At 41.1% G+C, this 20,004-nt stretch overlaps 1 protein-coding gene across 15 annotated transcripts; it reads left to right on the forward strand.

The window, feature by feature from the left end:
* The first annotated feature begins 2,218 nt into the window (after positions 1–2,218).
* Positions 2,219–18,654, forward strand: atat1 (alpha tubulin acetyltransferase 1). Of its 15 annotated transcripts, XM_034704763.1 has the most exons (15): positions 2,229–2,777; positions 3,314–3,346; positions 4,321–4,381; positions 8,503–8,594; positions 8,861–8,918; positions 9,022–9,135; positions 9,491–9,592; positions 11,459–11,504; positions 11,845–11,890; positions 13,316–13,390; positions 14,951–15,149; positions 17,063–17,148; positions 17,234–17,288; positions 18,024–18,070; positions 18,184–18,300. In XM_034704763.1, exons 1-14 carry the CDS (start codon positions 2,686–2,688, stop codon positions 18,045–18,047), a joined length of 1,083 nt encoding a protein of 360 aa, XP_034560654.1. In that variant the 5' UTR covers positions 2,229–2,685; the 3' UTR covers positions 18,048–18,070; positions 18,184–18,300. The 15 variants fall into 15 exon arrangements, 14 of the variants coding, with proteins under 14 accessions (XP_034560657.1, XP_034560659.1, XP_034560652.1 ...); XM_034704761.1 differs by lacking the exon at positions 18,184–18,300 and having other exon boundaries at positions 2,227–2,777; positions 17,956–18,065; XM_034704760.1 differs by lacking the exon at positions 18,024–18,070 and having other exon boundaries at positions 2,235–2,777; positions 18,184–18,377.
* Positions 18,655–20,004: the final 1,350 nt, after the last annotated feature.

The following is a 20,004-nucleotide window of genomic DNA, read 5'->3' on the forward strand; positions in this document are numbered from 1 at the left end:
TATAAAATCACTGCAGGTCTGATTGTAGACCTACAGCGCCACCTAATGATCACACAGTCTGTCTACAGATAGAGCAGGTGGAGCTGAAAACGTCACAATGAAAAGATGAAATAATTTAACACCTGCTGACTCTGACAGACAAGAACAGACTCACCTGGATGTTCACCTTCTGCTGCTTTCAGATATTTGTGCACAGCTGTACGTGCAGGATTTACTCTGGAGCTGTTTTAGGGCACTTCATGCTGAAACAATGAACAGTATTCTCATGAACATCACAGAGGGGTTATTGATAGAGATGTTTGATGGTGTCGTGCAGTGTTGTCACTTTATTTATCTATCTATGCAAACAAATAGACATTGGTCATTGAAATGTAACACACTGTATTTATATTCTAGAAATGTGTTTCATGTTGTTTTTGACAAACACTTTAATCACATTGTACTCACTCATGTGTTAATGATTTCAGTGAACCTGAACCAGTATTACCTGTATATGGATAGCAGGATAAGGTTTTTCTTGGGTTGCTTTCACTAACTTAATCACACCCACATTCAATTACAGGCATATACAGTCATTTAGACTGACCTACTCTGATGTGTTTCTTGGACGTTTCACATCACCCGGCTGTCACAGGTTTGTCCCAAACCCTCTCAGTGTCGTGAGTTGACATTGTTTAGTGTTGGATTTTTTTTTCCTTGTGTTATATCCATCTTTGTTTGCTGTTTTAATTTGTAGATTTAACATCTGTTTCCTTCCTGTGTGTATTCTGTGTTAGTTATAACTTATCCTATGTCTTCCTTGTGTTATTAGTGATCCATGTCTCGTGTTGTAATCCTTTGTGTATTTTCTACTGTTTCTTAGTCTTGTCTTGTGTTTCCTGTTTTATTTTTTACTTCTTGACTCCTGTGTTTACAGTTAAGTTTTAGGCCTACTTCTTACCCTTGTGTGTTCCCCTCCTTTTTGATTAACTTGACTAGTTTCACCTGTGTCCTGACTCCTGTGTTCCACACCTGTGTTGATTACTCTGTGTTTTTAGTTCCTTGTGCTCTCTGTGTTTTATTTTGGACTTTTTGGATTGAGTTTCTTAAATATTTCAGTAAGTTTCGTTTGTACCATTTTTTCATTTGTTTATAAAAACCTTTTATTTAAATCTACACTTGGGTCCTCTCCGTTTTCCCCAGCGAGACATCTTCAACAACACATCTGTAACGTAATGTGATTAAGTGAAAGTGATTGAAAATCAATTAACACATAAAACAATTTAAAATAAAATGAGCGCAAATCATTAAAATATCTACTAATAAATAATCAATCTGTTTACACTTGAAAATGCTGTTTTGGTTTTCACATTATTATTATTAATATTATTATTAATAATAGTAGGATTAGTGCTAGTGACAGTAACAGTAGTAGTAATAGTAGTAGTAGTAGAAGTTGTAGTAGTAGTAGTAGTAGACGTAGTAGTTGTGACAGTAGCAGTAGTAGTAATAGAAATAGTAATAGTGGTAGTAGTGACAGTAACAGTAGTAGTAGTAGTACTACTAGTAGTAGTAGTAGTAGTAGTGACAGTAACAGTAGTAGTAATAGTAGTAGTAGTGGTGACAGTAACAGTAGTAGTAGTAGTAGTAGTGGTGACAGTAACAGTAGTAGTAGTAGTAGTAGTGGTGACAGTAACAGTAGTAGTAGTAGTAGTAGTAGTGGTGACAGTAACAGTAGTAGTAGTAGTAGTAGAGACAGTAACAGTAGTAGTAGTAGTGACAGTAACAGTTGTAGTAGTAGTACTAGAGACAGTAACAGTAGTAGTAGTAGTAGTAGTAGTGACAGTAATAGTAGTAGTAGTAGTAGTAGTAGTAGTAGTAGTGGTGACAGTAACAGTAGTAGTAGTAGTAGTAGTAGTAGTGACAGTAACAGTAGTAGTAGTAGTAGTAGTAGTAGTAGTGGTAGTAGTGGTGACAGTAACAGTAACAGTAGTAGTAGTAGTAGTAGTGACAGTAACAGTAGTAGCAGTAGTAGTAGTAGTGACAGTAACAGTAGTAGTAGTAGTAGTAGTGACAGTAACAGTAGTAGTAGTAGTAGTAGTGGTGACAGTAACAGTAGTAGTAGTAGTAGTAGTGGTGACTAACAGTAGTACTGATGGTACTGCAGCTTCATTAGCAGACGCTCTGACAAAGCCTCCAGTGTTCATTATTTTACCATAAACCTCGTACAAAATGTGAAACTGACAATTCAATTCATTCAAAATTAGGAAATGAATGAAAACCTAAAACAAATCCCAGTCCAGCATTTGTCCACCTTTATAGTTTTACTAATAAACATGTTGAGATATGTTCTTGATCGTGACAGTAGCTCAGCGGTGGTGTCTCAGATTGACGGTCCGGTCTTTTAGAGTCATTACGGTGTGTGTTGCCGGGGAGTGACTCCAGCACAGAGACACAATGGACCTGCAGTGACAGAGTAAATACTGTATCACTGTTTTCACACACAGCCTTATTTATCTTTGACAGTGTAATGGTGAAGGGATAGCAGTATGCTAACTGTGGTTTTAGCGTTACTTAGATATTTAGCCAACGATCTGCTAGCTAGCTAAGTTAGCCTAGCTAAGCACCTGCCTCTGTGTTTGGTTGTGAGGGCATCTCCTGTGCTAGCCTCATATTGAAGTGTTTGGCTGATCTGTGAGCGAGATTATGGAGTTTCCCTTTGATATTAACCAGTTATTCTCTGAGAGGGTCTCAGTGCTGGATCAGAGCCTTATAGCAGGTCGGAAATCAGCAGGACGGTGAGTTACTGATCATATTCTTCTGTCTGTATGTTACACTGAACCTGCCATCAGGGGCGTGTCAAGGGGGGCAGGGGTATGGCATGCAGAGTAGCTGTATTCATTATTTAAAAGATAAAATGTATGTATATAACATTAATATGTAAGGGATAATGTAGGGTTAGCAGGTTGTTATGTCAAAAACATAGCTTAAAATAGGATTTTATTGATTTAAAATGATTTATGTTTACAGTTTAAAAAATAATCCCAGTGATTCCACGTTAGTTAGCATTCCATGGTGATGGATTCTTATCTGCCTGTTAAATGTGTCTGAACTTTTTTTAGTGGATGGTTTTGACATGAATGCATGCGATCAGTTAGACTCTGGTGTTGCTGATGTTAGTGAATGTTAATAACCGTAGTCAAGGGGTTTTCACCAATCAGAATCAAGCTTCTTACACAACCGGAAGATCAGTCAGAAAGCTGGGTAATAATTAAAAGATAACGTTTATGTATATAACATTAATATAACAGTATAACAACATTTCCTTCCATAGAACAATACTTCACACATCTGTTTCATCAGACAGGTGAGAAGAATCAGAATATTACATTGTAACATCTGCACTCTGTAACCATGGAAAATACATTTACTGAAAGTCTGAGTATGGATTGTGACAACAATAAACGTATTTGTAACATATTAACACATTACATTTGTCAGAAAGGTTGCTGTGGAATTATGCTCAGAAGGTTTACATGTTTCCACTGTTGTGTAGCCTTTTTACATAAGAAGTGAATAGAAATGTAACATCAGTACTAAAGCATGTTCTAAGTAACATCACAGGAGAGAGAGAGTTGTGTTATACTGAGTATCAGCACTGTTGTGATTCAGTCGTAGGCTCTGGGCTGCAGGTGAAATAACAGAGATAATCACGGTGTGCTGATACACAGTATCAACAACCTCAGGTGATAGGATGCTTTTCAGTCAACAGTTCAAAAAGCAGCATTAAGGAGTTAAACCACGTGAGGGAATAAACGCTATGCAGGCTAGAATCCCAATAGGGTGAGAGAAGACTCTTTGCAGATTGTGTGCAGACTGTATGCAGACTGTGTTGACTGTATGCAGACTGTTTGCAGACGGTTTCAGATGGTTTCAGACTGTAAGCTGACTGCATTCAGAACCTTTGTAGACTGTAAGCAGACTGTTTCAGACTCTTTGTAGACTGTATGCAGCAGACTGTATGCAGACTGTAAGCAGACCGCGCACTTTGTGCAGACTATGCATACTCTTTGCAGACTCTTTGCAGACTCTTTGCAGCCTTTATGCACTCTTTGCAGAGTGTATGCAGACTCTTTGCAGGCTGTATGCAGACTCTTTGCAGAGTGGATGCAGACTCTTTGCAGACTGTATGCAGACTCTTTGCAGGCTGTAAGCAGACTTTTCGCAGACTGCTTGAAGACTTTGCAGGGAGATAAGCAGGAAACAGTCTTTTCTGCTGTCTCTGTCTCTGCTTTAGTCAGTCATATCTGATCTGTTCATACTCTGTGTTTGTCTCTGTAGTCCAGATCTACAGGCCCACATCGCCACTGTCATTGATGAACTGGGGAGAGCCTCGGCTAAGGTGAGTCTCCAGACCTGTAGGGGTGTGTTAAAAACTTTGTTTTTTCTTCTTGTTGGAACTTCTGTTGGGAACTGATCTAATCTGTGTCTCATTAAAACTGGGGTTTTAGTTGCTACTGATCATCCAGATGTCTGTCCTGTATGCATCCGTACAGATTGTGTCTGTTTGTTGGGTGCTGCTGCATATCAATTCATCTAAAAAAAATTGAGATGTAACAGTCATATCAAATCTAATCATTCTTTTTTTATTGTTAACAAGTCATACAGGAAAAGGGCGTCTCTGTTGTACAGTGGTAGATAATACCATTTAGACTGAGACTAATCCATAACCACAGCTGCTGGGGTTTTGAGTTCAGCTAAGGTCCTTTGTTGCCTGTTATCCCATCTCTCTCTCCACTGCCCTACTCCCACTCTGTCTTCACTTTTCCTTTATAAATACATTCAATATGTCCAAGCGATATAAAAAAAGACAACATGCAGAGATAAAGCACACTTTAAACATGTTTTTAACTAGGGTTTTACAGACAACATTTCTGATTAAATGTATGAATATGAACATTTCTCATGTTGACAATGGCTCTTTAAGCTTTAACTCTGCACAAACCTTGCAGCACATAATTTACAGGCTGTTCTCCAATCAACGTCACCGATCAGCTCCTGACCATAGACTGTATAGAATATGGAAGTAGTATCCGTGGCGTCACCTGGCGGGAGCCATATTGCTGCTGTTGAGCAATTATGCTCAAACAGCTACAGCGCTCCCGCCTGTCAGTCAAGTCAGCTGTGCCTCTCATTTGAAGACTCGTAATCTCAATATCTTCGAAAATGCTGCTTCAGAAAAAGATTCCCCACCCGTACAGTGTGTGCCGATCAAGAAATGAGCTATCCAGACTACACTCGTCTTTTGTACCAGGCTGTAAACATGTTTATTTCTGCTGTAAAGATCGTCTTTTTGAATTGGTGTGTATGTGGTTTCCGTTACTTCCGGAGCCGGCCTCAAGCGGATCCTCGATAAACTGCAGAACTTCTGCATTGGACTCATATTTTTAGACCAGAGGTTGCCACTTACTCCTGACTCACACATCCTCCCCCCATCTTTATTTCTTTACCAACATTCAGAGTTTCTTAGTAAACCTCACACTGGATAAATCAGGTTTGTGTTTCAAAGATTTCCATCAGCTCCTTAAGCAGCCCGACCCTCAGCCTCCTCCAATGTTACGGACTAAATCCTCCTCCCTGTGGGACTGACTCTGGATTTAAGGATTTAGGTCACCATGAAGACTCACATAAATTCATCTGAGTGTTCCTGAGCCATCACAGCACCAGTTTAACATCCTGTCATAAATTACAAACAGAGAGTTTGACAGAGAGGTATTCTCATGAAAAAGGCAGCACAGGAGCGCTATGACGGCTGTGGGTAAACTGTGAATATGCAGAGTCATCAAAGTGTGTGTGTATGTATGTGTGTGCGTGTGCGTGTGCGTGCGTGTGCGTGTGTGTTTGTGTGTGTATGTGTGTGTGTGTGTGTGTGTGTGTGTGTGTGTAGGTGCATTAAATACAAGCTCATTCTGTCTGGAAACTCTGTGTCATCATATTTAGCTTGACATGTGAACTCACAGTCTAGATGAGAACGTCAACAACACCGTGAGAAGGTTACAGGGTTTATGCTTTCTGAGCTTGATGGATCAGTCCTGACTCTTTCTCTGTAGACTGTTTTCTACCTGATCAGGTGAACATGGCTCATGACTTACTCTTAGAGGAATCTAACTGAGGTACACTGGAGAATCTCTGCTGTAGATGACAGTTAGCTTTAGCTTGAGATAAAAGTGTGTTTAATGGATACAAACTGAGCTAACTTCATGTATCTGATGGGGACAAAGCTGGGGTTGTTTTAACTAACTGTCTAAAGTCAGATAAAATTAGAGAGGGACAGCCAGGAGGGACCAGGTGTGGACAAGAGGAGCTGCTGGGAGATCATAACCAGCCTTTCATCCACACACGAAGGTGTTATTTGAGGTAGAAACAGACTCGCCCTATGTATCAGTCACTTCTTCAGTCACTGAAGAAACTCAGAGAATCTGTTGTGAAACAGGTGTATAAAACTAACCAGGTAACTTAAAAGGACACCCCAGTACACCCCCCACTGCTAATCAGTGCTAACGTGTAAATAATGTTAGCATATAACTGAAAGTAAAAACTGTGGGTTCAGCCTTCTTGGTCGTTCTGTTAGTCCAATAGAGCACAAACACAAATCCCCAAAAGGCTTCAGCACCACAAACATGACCCAGAGGTTAAGTTCAGGGACTGAATTAGATCTACCTCCCTTATACCATAGACTGTATTAAATATGGACGTATCATCCGTGACGTCACCCATCTGTTCCTGAGCGCTGTTTTGAAGCCAATCGACGGCGGCAGCCATATTGGAAATGCGGAACTCAACCAGGCATAGTGTGAAGTGAGGAGCTGAGTTTGAGCCTCTCAGCCAAAAGTTATGTGTTCCCAACCGGGAGTCCAGTCAGTCATGTCCTTATTTGGGTAAAACCTTGTAATCTTAATATCTTCTGAACCGTCGTGCTAGAAAAAAATTCACCCCCGTACAGTGTGTGCCGATAGAGAGATAAGCTACGTAGGGCCAAACCATTTTTTGAACCAGGCTGTAAACATGTTTATTAATGCTGCAAAGATCGTCTTTTTCCCATTCATGTCTATGTGGTTTCCGGTGTTTCTGCAGCCAGCTTCAAGCGGATTCTCGATGTATTGCAGTTTATAACACTTAGTATGGGCTTCATGGTTTGAGATCGGAGGCTCATGACTTACTCTTAGAGGAATCTAACTGAGGTACACTGGAGAATCTCTGCTGTAGATGACAGTTAGCTTTAGCTTGAGATAAAAGTGTGTTTAATGGATACAAACTGAGCTAACTTCATGTATCTGATGGGGACAAAGCTGGGGTTGTTTTAACTAACTGTCTAAAGTCAGATAAAATTAGAGAGGGACAGCCAGGAGGGACCAGGTGTGGACAAGAGGAGCTGCTGGGAGATCATAACCAGCCTTTCATCCACACACGAAGGTGTTATTTGAGGTAGAAACAGACTCGCCCTATGTATCAGTCACTTCTTCAGTCACTGAAGAAACTCAGAGAATCTGTTGTGAAACAGGTGTATAAAACTAACCAGGTAACTTAAAAGGACACCCCAGTACACCCCCCACTGCTAATCAGTGCTAACGTGTAAATAATGTTAGCATATAACTGAAAGTAAAAACTGTGGGTTCAGCCTTCTTGGTCGTTCTGTTAGTCCAATAGAGCACAAACACAAATCCCCAAAAGGCTTCAGCACCACAAACATGACCCAGAGGTTAAGTTCAGGGACTGAATTAGATCTACCTCCCTTATACCATAGACTGTATTAAATATGGACGTATCATCCGTGACGTCACCCATCTGTTCCTGAGCGCTGTTTTGAAGCCAATCGACGGCGGCAGCCATATTGGAAATGCGGAACTCAACCAGGCATAGTGTGAAGTGAGGAGCTGAGTTTGAGCCTCTCAGCCAAAAGTTATGTGTTCCCAACCGGGAGTCCAGTCAGTCATGTCCTTATTTGGGTAAAACCTTGTAATCTTAATATCTTCTGAACCGTCGTGCTAGAAAAAAATTCACCCCCGTACAGTGTGTGCCGATAGAGAGATAAGCTACGTAGGGCCAAACCATTTTTTGAACCAGGCTGTAAACATGTTTATTAATGCTGCAAAGATCGTCTTTTTCCCATTCATGTCTATGTGGTTTCCGGTGTTTCTGCAGCCAGCTTCAAGCGGATTCTCGATGTATTGCAGTTTATAACACTTAGTATGGGCTTCATGGTTTGAGATCGGAGGTTGGCGCTTGCCTTATACCTACCTCAGCCTGCACAGTTGTCATGAAGAGAGAAATGAGCTGTAGAGACTCAAACTGTTTTTGTACCAGGCTGTAAACATGTTTATTTCTGCTGTAACATTTTAACATGGGACTCTATGGGGACTGACTCACTGCAGGAGACAGACTCTAGTGGACAGGTTTTGAGACTTCAAGAGCTCTGTGTAACAGTGATCCTTCTCTCCCTCCTCTCTCTCTTTCTCTCTGCAGGCTCAGCAGCTCACATCTCCAATCACGAGTGCTTCAAAGCTGCAGACTCAGAGGCATCAGCTCTACCTGCTCAAAGACGGAGAGAGCAATGGGTACACACACACATACACACACGCACACACACACACACACACACACACACACACACACACACACACACACACTGAGTCACACTGTGCTCATAATGCATGTACTGTACAGCTGACAAGTACAGACGTGTGTTTAATGCTCATGACAACAGCTCACCTCACATCACTCAGATCATGATGAAACTATGGAAACTATGTTCAGAGCCTGACGCACTAACTTTACTTTACTTTACCCCTCCCCTCACACACACACACACCAACACACACAGAGGACGAGGAGTGGTGGTTGGATTTCTCAAAGTTGGCTATAAGAAGTTATTCCTGCTGGTGAGTCACCTTTTACCTTCAGAGTTATTATCTTTTGAATCAGCCCTAAGTCATCCTATAGCTCTGATTTATTAAATGCTTTGCTTGTTGTAATACCTCTCAGGACAGACAGGGGCTGCACATAGAGGCGGAGCCGCTCTGTGTGTTGGATTTCTACATATCAGAGAACCTGCAGCGACACGGCTACGGGCTGGAGCTCTTTGATTTCATGCTGCAGGTGAAGTACAGCTAAAGTGAACCCTCTGAGGCGTGACAATCCTTCTGATGTAGCCAGGTGAAGTTTATGGTTCAGCAGCTGGGTGTTTGTAAGGTAGTCTGATGGTAACCTGGGTCTGAAAGGTTGATTGTTAAAGTAGATCTCATCAGTGTGTGGGATTGCCTCCTCTTTGTTTCTGCTTGTTTTTCTTCTTTAACAAGTTTTAGAGACAAAAACCAGCAAACATACCTGAATGATAAAACTACTCATCCCCTTGGCCTCCATGAAGACAGAAGACAGGAACACAAAATGAAGGCTGTTTTCTGTCACTTATGAGCTGTCCTCTTCTCTGATTATGTTTTTCTGTCTTTTGTAGCATAAGAGTTTGGAGCCCATCCTGATGGCGTTCGACCGTCCCTCGCCTAAGTTCCTGTCCTTCCTGGCGAAGCAATACTGTCTGACTCAGAGTGTTCCTCAGGTACAGTCTGAACTCTTCATCATCTTCATCACAGTCCTCTCTGGTGATGAAAACTGTATGTCTGCTTTAATGTGAACATCTCTTCCTCTGATTGCTCCACTTATTCTGGTTATATTTAGACTCTGTCTCTACTTGTTTGACTGCTTTGAAGATCTTATCTGGTGACTCTGCATGACTTAGATGTGATGAAGGTGCATGAAAGGGATGGTGATCAGATCATGATTGAAGTGTTTATTAGGCATAATGTATGGTGGCTCTGAAGGACAAAACAAATTTACAAAAGATGAAACACTTTCAAAGTTGAAGACATTTTTACATTTTGGAAAAGATTTTTACATTTTGGAAAACAAAATTACATCAGCAAAACACTTTCACCAATGCCAAAACAAATTTACATTTAAGAAAAACAAAATTTACAAAATCAAAAACGGAACCAAACGGAGTACCAGTACCAAATGGAGTACCAGTACCAAACGTCGCTCTGTTTGGTTTCTCTCCATCCAAACAAACTAAACTTACTCAATCACTCTCGGATCACTTTCATTATCTGGTACATTCCCTTTCTGTTAAAAATAAATGTAAATTTGTTTCAGAAATGGTAAAAGTGTTCTGCCGTTTGTAATATTGTCTCACCGCTTGTAAAAGTGTTCTTTGATTTTTAAATTTGTTTTCTAAAATGTAAGTTTGTTTCCAAAAATTTTTAGTTTTTCTCCAACTTTGTAAAAGTGTTTCATCTTTTGTAAATTAGTTTTGTCCTTCAGGGCCACCGTAATAATGTCAGAAAATCAGAAACAAAGACTTAGATATAAACTTAAGGTGTAAGGTCACTCGGCGTGGGAATTCCTAAGAGTTTATCAATGTCAACGCCATTGTCGATTTTGCTGACCAACCCACTTCCTTATCAATTCTCAACGATTCCTGAGCATTTTTTTGAGGGGAAAAAAAGTAGTTCTACACGGTCTTCCGCACCAAAAGTAACCATTTAAATTTTTCCAAAATTATTTCTGCACAAGACTGAACATGAACATATTCAACTTGAACATACTGAATAATAGGTTTATTTTCAGCCACATGAGTGCACCCTGGACGTCCTGGAGCCTAGAGGAAAATATTTGGAGGGGAAAAACGTTTTTCCTCTCCATGTTTCCTCGTTGTTGAAGGAGTTCTGCGTCGCAGAGTGTGTAACGTAATGCAACGTACCGTACCGCGACGTGACGTGACGTGACGTGACGTGACGTGACGTGACGTGACGTGACGTGACGTGACGTGACGTGACGTGACGTGACGTGACGTGACGTTGTGCTGAGAAATGAATTGTTAAGCAGAATCAATAACATTTGAGGTGTACAGTTCCGATGGAATTTATCAATTGGATCCAGTTCTAAGTTGGATCCGGTTTTCCATTCCCACCCCTAAAGGTCACAGAGTGTCTGATCACTGTCTCTCCAGAATGACCATGAGACACCTGAGCTGATTGAACTCCTCTGACCTGTAATAATGTATAGTGAGCAGGTGTTTCTTTGAAGCTAGTGCAACACACTGACCCAGCTCACCCTGAAGAGATTCTCATTTAACATTTACTCTCTGCACATCATCCCGCTCCTGACCCAGCTACCAGCTACAGACAGGGAGCCGGACTTTATTGAAAATGATTTATCTTCACAGCTAAAGTCATTAATCATCATTGTCACAAGGTTTTGACCAATCAGAATCAAGTATTTAACACAGCTGGGTGATCAGTGAGAGAGCAGGTACTGAAAAATGAATAATCCAGAGAACTTTGTCTTGGTTTAATCTCACTTACGTTTCATCTGTTTCTGCTGTGTGTGTTTGTGTGTGTGTGTGTCTGTGTGTGTGTGTACACAGGTGAATAACTTTGTGGTGTTTGAAGGATTCTTCCTGAACCGATCAGGTGACTCTTCCTCTCTGTCCTCTATGTTGTTGTTTTAGTGTCAGCTCCTCTCTCTCCGGGTGGAGGTATGAACGTGGGCTGTGTTTGGTATTCATGGTATTTCTATATCAGCTCTGACTCTTTTGTTTTGGTGAAAGCCGCTTCATAATCCCACACTGTCTGCATTCTTTAGTTTGGTTCAGTCATGAAACATATTCAGCATGTTAACGCTGTAGCCATAAAAAGCAGAGTCATTCTTTATTTTGCTCCTGAGCTGGCCTCCCGCAGTAGAGATGTAAGATTCAGACCCTCACAGATCCTGACATCTTTTTATTCCACGTGTGCTCACACAATCTCTCAGGCTCTGTCTGCGTTCCTCTGACGGATCAGGGGATGATCGGATATTTGTAAGAACTTCTTTATTTTATTTTCACACACACCCCGGCCACCTGACCCTTCCTTTATCCCATAAAGATACGCTCAATGTTTCCATAAGTAGCTCCATATTAAACTGTTATTTTATCCTCATCTCCTCATCCCATCCCCTGCACCTTCTACCTGCACGGTACCATTTATGTCATATTTAAGTTAATATATCGAACTGATTATCCCAGGTTTCACAGTATGACAGTATACCACACCCTGTAGACCCCTCAGACCCCCTCAGACACCCACACACCCCCACAGACTCCCTCAGATCACCTGACTGACAGGAGAACACCTGCCTATTAGCTGACCTGCCCTCAGACTCTCTGAATGTGTGTGAGAGCAGGTAAAGGTACTGTGTGACTGTAACACTGACAGCCTGTCTGTGCCAATATGTGGCCTCTACATGATGCTTAATGTGCAACTCAAGCCAGGTATCTACATAAACTGACATCCAAACGTCCCTCCACAGTTTCATGTCATCTCTCATTTCTACAGTCAGCATGTTATCCTCTTTATTTATTACCAGAGAGAGTGAACACTTCTGCAGAGACATTTGACCTGTGTTTACAGAGTAAACTATCTGAGGGTCTAAACTTAAATTAAGCATGTTGACTCTTTCTGTAAACTGTTTGAATGATTCACTCTTAATCTGTAACATAAAAGTTTCCGATGCACTTCAGGTAACTGTGAAACACAAACTTGACTAACACCAGATCTGAAAAAAAGGTATAGAAAGTTCAGGAAAGTTACTGTAGAGTGATTTACCTCCATCCTTTAGAGGAACATGTCACTGAGCATGAACTCAAGACTGTGTTCTTAAAATCTGTCCACGTATCTGTCACGGTCACCTGTGTCTATTTTTAAATCCTGTCTCTGATGGAAATAAAGGAGATACCCGTTGGCTAGAAGAAATGACATGGTAACATGAATGAAGGTGTGTTTAAATGTGACGTTAAATTTAAGTTGGGGCTGAAGGTGAGTATGTGTCAGAAGAGAGGCATCAATAGAGAGGCACATATACATTTAACTCAGTGCACAGACATGGATTTAAGTTGCATGTATAACACTGTGTAGTCAATCAGCGCTGAGATTCTCCTGATGATGCATCAGAAATATTCAACCAAAAACAAAGCTAAAAAAACAACCATTTAAAAAAGCACAGTTAAATAAAAAACATTTTTTAAAACACCATCTTCAGTCTGAGAAAATTACTGAACAAAAAACATGATTTGATCATTACATACATCAAACTGAGTTCATCAGTTGATTTTCTGACCCAAACTCATCAGTTTATTTTCTGATGAAGTATGCAGGAAAAAAAAACTGATAGTGTAGTATATTTAAAAACATGTTGGTCTGTCATGTTGTTTCTGTTCCGTCTCTAAATGTGTCCTCTTCCACAGCGGCCCAGTTGAGAAAGGTTCCCCTCAGAAAGCCGGAAGGAGAGATCAAGCCATATTCTATGATGGAGAGAGAAGGTAAACTGTCTGTCTGATCATACTATATGTTTTATTTATGTAATACTTCATTACACAGTATCTACAGAGACTTCAGAGAGTAAAGCCTGCAGCAGAGAGCTGCCTTATTCACACTCAATGTGATAAACACACTGGAAGGATTAAGTTCAGATTAACATTTTACAGTCTGACATACACAACCCCAATCCCATAAGAGTCTGGAGGTTGTGTAAAATACTGATAAAAACAGAGTTTGATGTTCTGTAAATCAGTAAAAGTCTTAATTTAGAAGAAAAGAGAGCAATGACAACATATCAGATGTTAAACTAAAACATTTTATGGTTTTATATAAAATATATGCCCATTGTTAATTTGATGTCAGCAACACGTTTTAAACAGTTTGTACAGGGACATGTTTACCGTTGTTTTGCATCAGCTCTTCTTTTAACAACACTCTGCAAACGTTCATAGACATTGGTTTTTGAAGTGATTTTGAGCCAATGCTGTGATTTCCACTACAGAGTCTGTTTTTAATGCAGTGCTGAAGTGCCTGAAGATCAGGTCAGGTCTTGGTTTTGGTCCTTGTCCCTTTTGCACAGAGAAGTCTCCAGATTGAATCTTTTAATGATATTATGTACTGTAGATGATGAAATCCACTCATTCTTTGTCATGTTACTCTGAGGAACATTATTCTCAAACTGTTGAACTATTTGCTCACGCAGTCTCTCACAGAGTGGTGAACCTCTTCCCATCTTCCCTTCTGAGAGACTCAGCATCTCTGGAGTGTCCTTTTTAGTCCCAGTCATGTGACTAACCTGTTGATCATGAACCTCGTTGGTTGATGTTCCTCCAGCTGTTTTTTAGCATTACACAACTTATTCACTGTTTTGTTGTCTCTGTCCCGACTGTTTGAAACGTGTTGCTAGCATCACATTTCAAATAAGCATATCATTTTCATAAAGCAACATTTTTCCGTTTAACTTCTGATATGATGTCTTTGCTCTATTTTGCATTAAATCAAGACTGTAAATAATATGTAAACTATCAAACTCTGTATCATTACCTTTTACACAATGTCCAGACTCTTACAGATTTGGGGTTGTTCTTCTAATGAACACAAACTTAAACAAACTGTGTGGTATACATTTATGAGAAGTCACACAGCTCTGCTCTTGCGTATATTTTTCCTCTTCCTCTTTATCTCCTTTTCCTCAGTCGTCGTCCCTTCTTCTTTTTCTTCTCCTTCTGTAAAATTGTATAAAAAATCTGACGTTTACGTAGCAGCTTTTTACCATGATATGATCCAGTGTGCAGAATTTCCATAAGCATCATGTATATCTCATGTTATAAATGAAGTCACTGTACAGTGTTGGACAGTTTATGTAATATAAATAACTTTATATATTCTCCACTGCAGTGTTTCTAACTGTTTCAATAAAACTAATTCTATAAGATAATGTTCTCCTGCAGCACAGGGTTATCTAGATGAAGTCATTGTATTGGATGATATTATTGTCCTGGACAGTCTAGATGATTATATGAATGTAGTCATTGTCCATTCTTACCTGTGTCACCCTCCAGCTGTGCGTCAGGAGCAGAGGGTTCCTCCATGGCCGTTTGCTCCTCCTCACTCCCCCCTGCGATCGGTATCCTCCCGGTACTCCCCTCCCCTCAGCGTGGGCTCCTCCCCCAGCAGGGCCGCTCCTCGAGCCGCCTCGCTGTCAGCCAATCAGAGCCCCCAGTCCCCCCTCATCGAACGCTGCAGGGCAAGACGCACCAGGTAAGAACAGTGTGACTCTGCCCCCTCTAACAAGTTACAGCAGGTAACCAAATAACCTTGCACCCACTGATCAAAGCAGTGAGAGGGTAAATTATGACCATAAATGTTCATCAACAACCTACTATTCATGATGTAGATGAGAAGCTAACAAGCTCAAATACACTACTGATGATAAGAACTCACACAAATGTAGATTTTGTTTTCAAATTCAGATAAAACAGGGTTTTTAAATCTGCACCTTCTGAGCCGTTTTCGTACACCTCCGTTTTCAATGACCTGAAACTCTGTTTACATGTGAATGGGAGGTCAGAACACAGAGAATTAAACAGTTTCAAAAATAACCCCCTACCTGTGTACGATCCTTAGAGTAGGACAATCAATAGTAAGGCCAATTCAATACAGCTCAAAACTCTACCCGCTCTAAATGTTTATGACCCCGTGCCCTGAACATGTTTATGGTCATTACAGATTGACTCCGCCTCCCAGAACCCCTCTAAGCTTACACGCCCCACCCCTCTGAGCTTGCATAACCCTGCCCCTTCTGAGAAAACTTGACTTCACCCCCGTGTGAGCATTTGTTTGAGTGGGTGTGTTTGTGATGTGTGTGTACAGAGTTTATTACAGCAGTATTTATCAGTTACAGTGTAAAGAATGAAGTTGTTTTTAAGGTGTGTGTGTTTGTGTGTGTGTGTGTGTGTGTGTGTGTGTGTGTGTGTGTGTGGAGTGGGGGGGTTACATTTCTATCAAAGCCCCCCCCCCCCCCCCTCTCTTGCTGCTGTTTGTTCTGTTTATAAACTCTCTTTCTCTCTTTCTCCCCTCCCTCTCTTCATTTTGTATCACCTATCCCTTCTTTTTATTATCTGTGTGTGTGTGTGTGTGTGTGTGTGTGTGTGTGTGTGTGTGTGTGTGTGTGTGTGTGTGTGTGTGTGTGTGTGTATGTGTATGTGCCTGTGCGGTTGACTATTTGTGTTCCGTCCTCAAACTCTCTGTGATATCAGTTCTCTTAACAGATCAGAAATGGGTTCACATTGACGCCGTCCTTCTCCAGCCCCATCCCTTCACAGGATGTCAGTGTATTAGAGACAGATTATTATCTGCTGTTAGATTATCAGACTGCAGCTGAGAATTTAAATCTGGTCAGCAGGAACACCACGCATCTGTCTGATGATTTTATAGAAACCATTAAAGTCAGTTTGTTCAACGTTTCCTGGGAGAGAGTTTTTCTTTAAGATGGTTCACTCTGAACCAAACAGGCGGACAAAAGCTCTATACCTATCACTTAGCGTTTACAGTTGGTGTTTACAGTTAGTGTTTAGTTAGTGTTTATATTCAGTGTTTACAGTCAGTGTTTACAGTCAGTGTTTACAGTCAGTGTTTACAGTCATAGTTTACATTCAGTGTTTACAGTCATAGTTTAAAGTCAGTGTTTACAGTCAGTGTTTACAGTCAGTGTTTACAGTCATAGTTTACATTCAGTGTTTACATTCAGTGTTTACAGTCATAGTATAAAGTCAGTGTTTACAGTCATAGTTTAAAGTCAGTGTTTTGTTTACATTCAGTGTTTACAGTCATAGTTTACATTCAGTGTTGACAGTCAGTGTTTACAGTCAGTGTTTACACTCATACTTTACATTCAGTATTTACAGTCAGTTTTTTAATTCAATGTTTACATATATTATGACTTCATCAGTCATATTTGACTTCATCAGTTCATCGTTTTATCATTTTTATCTCAGTTTTTTTTTAATCTCCAGTTTTTAAGAGTCTTATGATTTTACCATTTTTCTTTTGTGTTTTTTTTCTTTTCTGTCTTTTATGTTACTTCATCCCCACATCCCCCTCCTCCTACTTGTCTTCCTCCTATTTTTTCTCCCCCTGCTCCTGCCCTCTCCTCCTCCTCCTCTCTCTGGTAGCGATCAGGGTCTGGTAGCGAGACGCAGCCTGTACAGTCGATACCTGGACGTCAGACCTGTAGGACAGCAGGACACACACCTAACAGGTAAGCTGATGATGTCATATGTCACCTTACAGCACAGTCAGGTGTTCTCTCCTTCCTCACATGTTTGCACCTTCTGCCTCTTCAGGTGTGAGAGCTGTGGAGGAGCTGGCACATGCGCCCGGACACACGGACACACGCAGGTTAGACAGTGCTCACACACCAATAACTAGGTAACACTACTGCATCAGTTCTATTATTGAGAATAGGGTGTCTGACTCTGTGTGCAGACTGAATGACAGGAAGTCATGTTACTAGGAAGAGCTTAGCCTGTTTCTGTGACAGCTTTAATGACTGTGATCATTCAGGCTCTGATTTCATCTGAATGAACGCACTGTCTCTGTCACAGATTCTAAGGAGTGTTCTGGTTTCTGTTAGAAATCTGAGTAGAAACGATCATATCAAGTGCCAGCAGACTTTGGTATCTGCAGGAAAAACTGTGTATGGAGAGCAAAAGCAGGAGGAACACAATCCAGCATAATGACATCCCGGCTCCCATCAGCGGTAATCTGAGGACGATTTATGTCTCTGAACAGATCTCTGCATGAAGAGCAGACGTATATTTTTTATTATTGTAGGCCGGATGTAGGCCACATGTTGTGTCTAAGCTGCAGTAAAGCCTCTCTCCACTAGCTGTTGCCTTAGCTCTGGTTAATGTCTGCTGCCATAATGCTGTAATTATCTACTACCTGGATGTAAACAAGCACAGTGACAGATGTCATTTCGTAGTGCGACGTGGTTCGTCAGTAGGTTGATCTAGTAAAGTGTTAGCTACACTCTGCAAACTGATTTGACCTTGTTTACCTCCAGACTGTGAGATCCTGTTTAGTCGTGTTAACTGAACTGCGCTCAGTATCCTGAGTGTTTTCTTTCGTCAGACCGGTTGGTTAGTCTGGAATTAAACGTCCATTCAAGCAATGAGGAGGTCAGTGGCTTCAGTACTCGTCTAATCAGCACACAGACTCAAGACGCTTAATGACATAATCTTAATGTTTGTCCTCCTCATCCTCACATTGACTCTGTTCTGTCCTTCATCAGGTCCCAGCTCCTCTCTCCTCCTCCTCCTCAGTCTATGCCCGACACAGAGGACGTCACAGAGACACAGCAGGGTCCAGTTGAGGAAGAGGACAGGATGAAGGACAGACCTCAGCTCCCAGCAGGAGGACAAGGTGGAGTTATGTTGTCCACTCACGCATGTCCATTGGAGGACAGAGACAGAGGGCTGTTGTCATTTACTGTAGTAGAGACGAGTTTTAACGCTCAGTGGGTCAAACAGAAGCACGAGCTGAGGAACACTAGGCCGTGGTGACGAAGGACAGAACCCAGACTCAGAGGAGGACCAGACTCAGAGACTCACTACCTGAACACCGGTCTACCTGCACTGATGGGCTGCTAAGACAGACCCTGAGCTGCTGTTAGCTGCTCAGCCTGCTTATTTTTTAATTTAAAGTTTAGGATTGTATTTAGAACTGAAATAAAAACATGACGTCACATCGCTGATGCAGAGTTTTTATGCTTCACAGAGCTGATTATCTTTCACACACTGACACTGGATTGATTTGAAATCTGTCATGGATCTGAAGTGCGAAAAATGTAAATCAAATTAATAAAATACAAAAAAACAGAAATGGGGAGGGAGAAGATGTCACTTGTTGGAGGCTTTTTTTGAAGAGGTCAGTGTTAAGTTGACTTTTAAATGAGTGAAGAGTCAGAGTTGCGGATGTTTGGAGGGAGGGAGTTCATGTTCCTTTTTATAAAAAGTTTGAGGCCCAACATTTACAAATGACTCAGAGTTTTATCGTCATGAAGTGATTCAAATGTTTACACAAGGAAATCATGTGGAAGGAAAGAATTTCTGCTTTAAACCAGCCACCCTGAAGAGAGGCTGTCTGACTTCACTAATAAAATATAATAAGTATAACCCTGTGGTCTGATCATGCATTAAAGGGTTAAATGTATGTGCTGCTGCCTTCAGGGTTTCTCTAATTGTTTCTGCTCAGCTTTAATGCAGCTTTATTGTCTCTTAGCTCCTGTTCTCTTTATGCCAGGGCCCTGATCTCCAGCAGTATCCCAGCATCCTTTGCATGAGCAGGTTAATATACCTTAATCTTCACAGAAACACTGAATCAGACTCATCAGATACAAAAACACTTTTTATTATTCCTCTTTTAACTCCACAGAGGTGCTCTGATTCACAGAGAGTGAGAAGAGACAGGGCTGACACACACATCATCACTCCACCACAGACTTACTCTGTTAGTTCAATCATCAAACACTGAAGGAGAGCATTATTACACACATTATCACTCCACCACAGAGTGTTTCAGAGTGTTTAGTTCATACTCAGACACACAGTCAGTCTTTGTTTGATCAGGTTTATGAGACTCACTCAGACTGTGATGGAAAGTTCACTGAGCTCAGGTTTCCCCTTCGTCATCACCATGAACTTTGACCTTTCGGCTAAGAGCTCCTTCAGGATCAACCTGTTTTTCTTTTTGTCAGCAGAGAAATTCAGACCAGGATTATTGGAGCGTTAAAGCTGACAGAGGAGGAAGAAGAAGAAGAGGAGGAGGAGGAGGAGGAGGAGGAGGAGGAGGAGGAGGGTTAATGATTAAATAAGAGCAGCAGAGTTTGACACTCAGAGAGGTAGAAACCTGACTGACAGTTCTACGGTGTTCAGCTCTGCTCCTTCAGAGGAAGCTATAAATAAATCACAGAGAGAAACCAGTTTCACTTCAACTTCTATGTCAGATTAATTTAGCATTAGCGCTAGATTAGCATAGAGACTGAAACACCGGACACAGACGTGAGAGATCTTAGATTAATCTGGAGTCATGTTCTGAAGCTCTCTCAATCCAG

This window comes from Notolabrus celidotus, chromosome 16 (genome assembly GCF_009762535.1).
Source record: "Notolabrus celidotus isolate fNotCel1 chromosome 16, fNotCel1.pri, whole genome shotgun sequence".
NCBI lineage: Eukaryota > Metazoa > Chordata > Actinopteri > Labriformes > Labridae > Notolabrus > Notolabrus celidotus.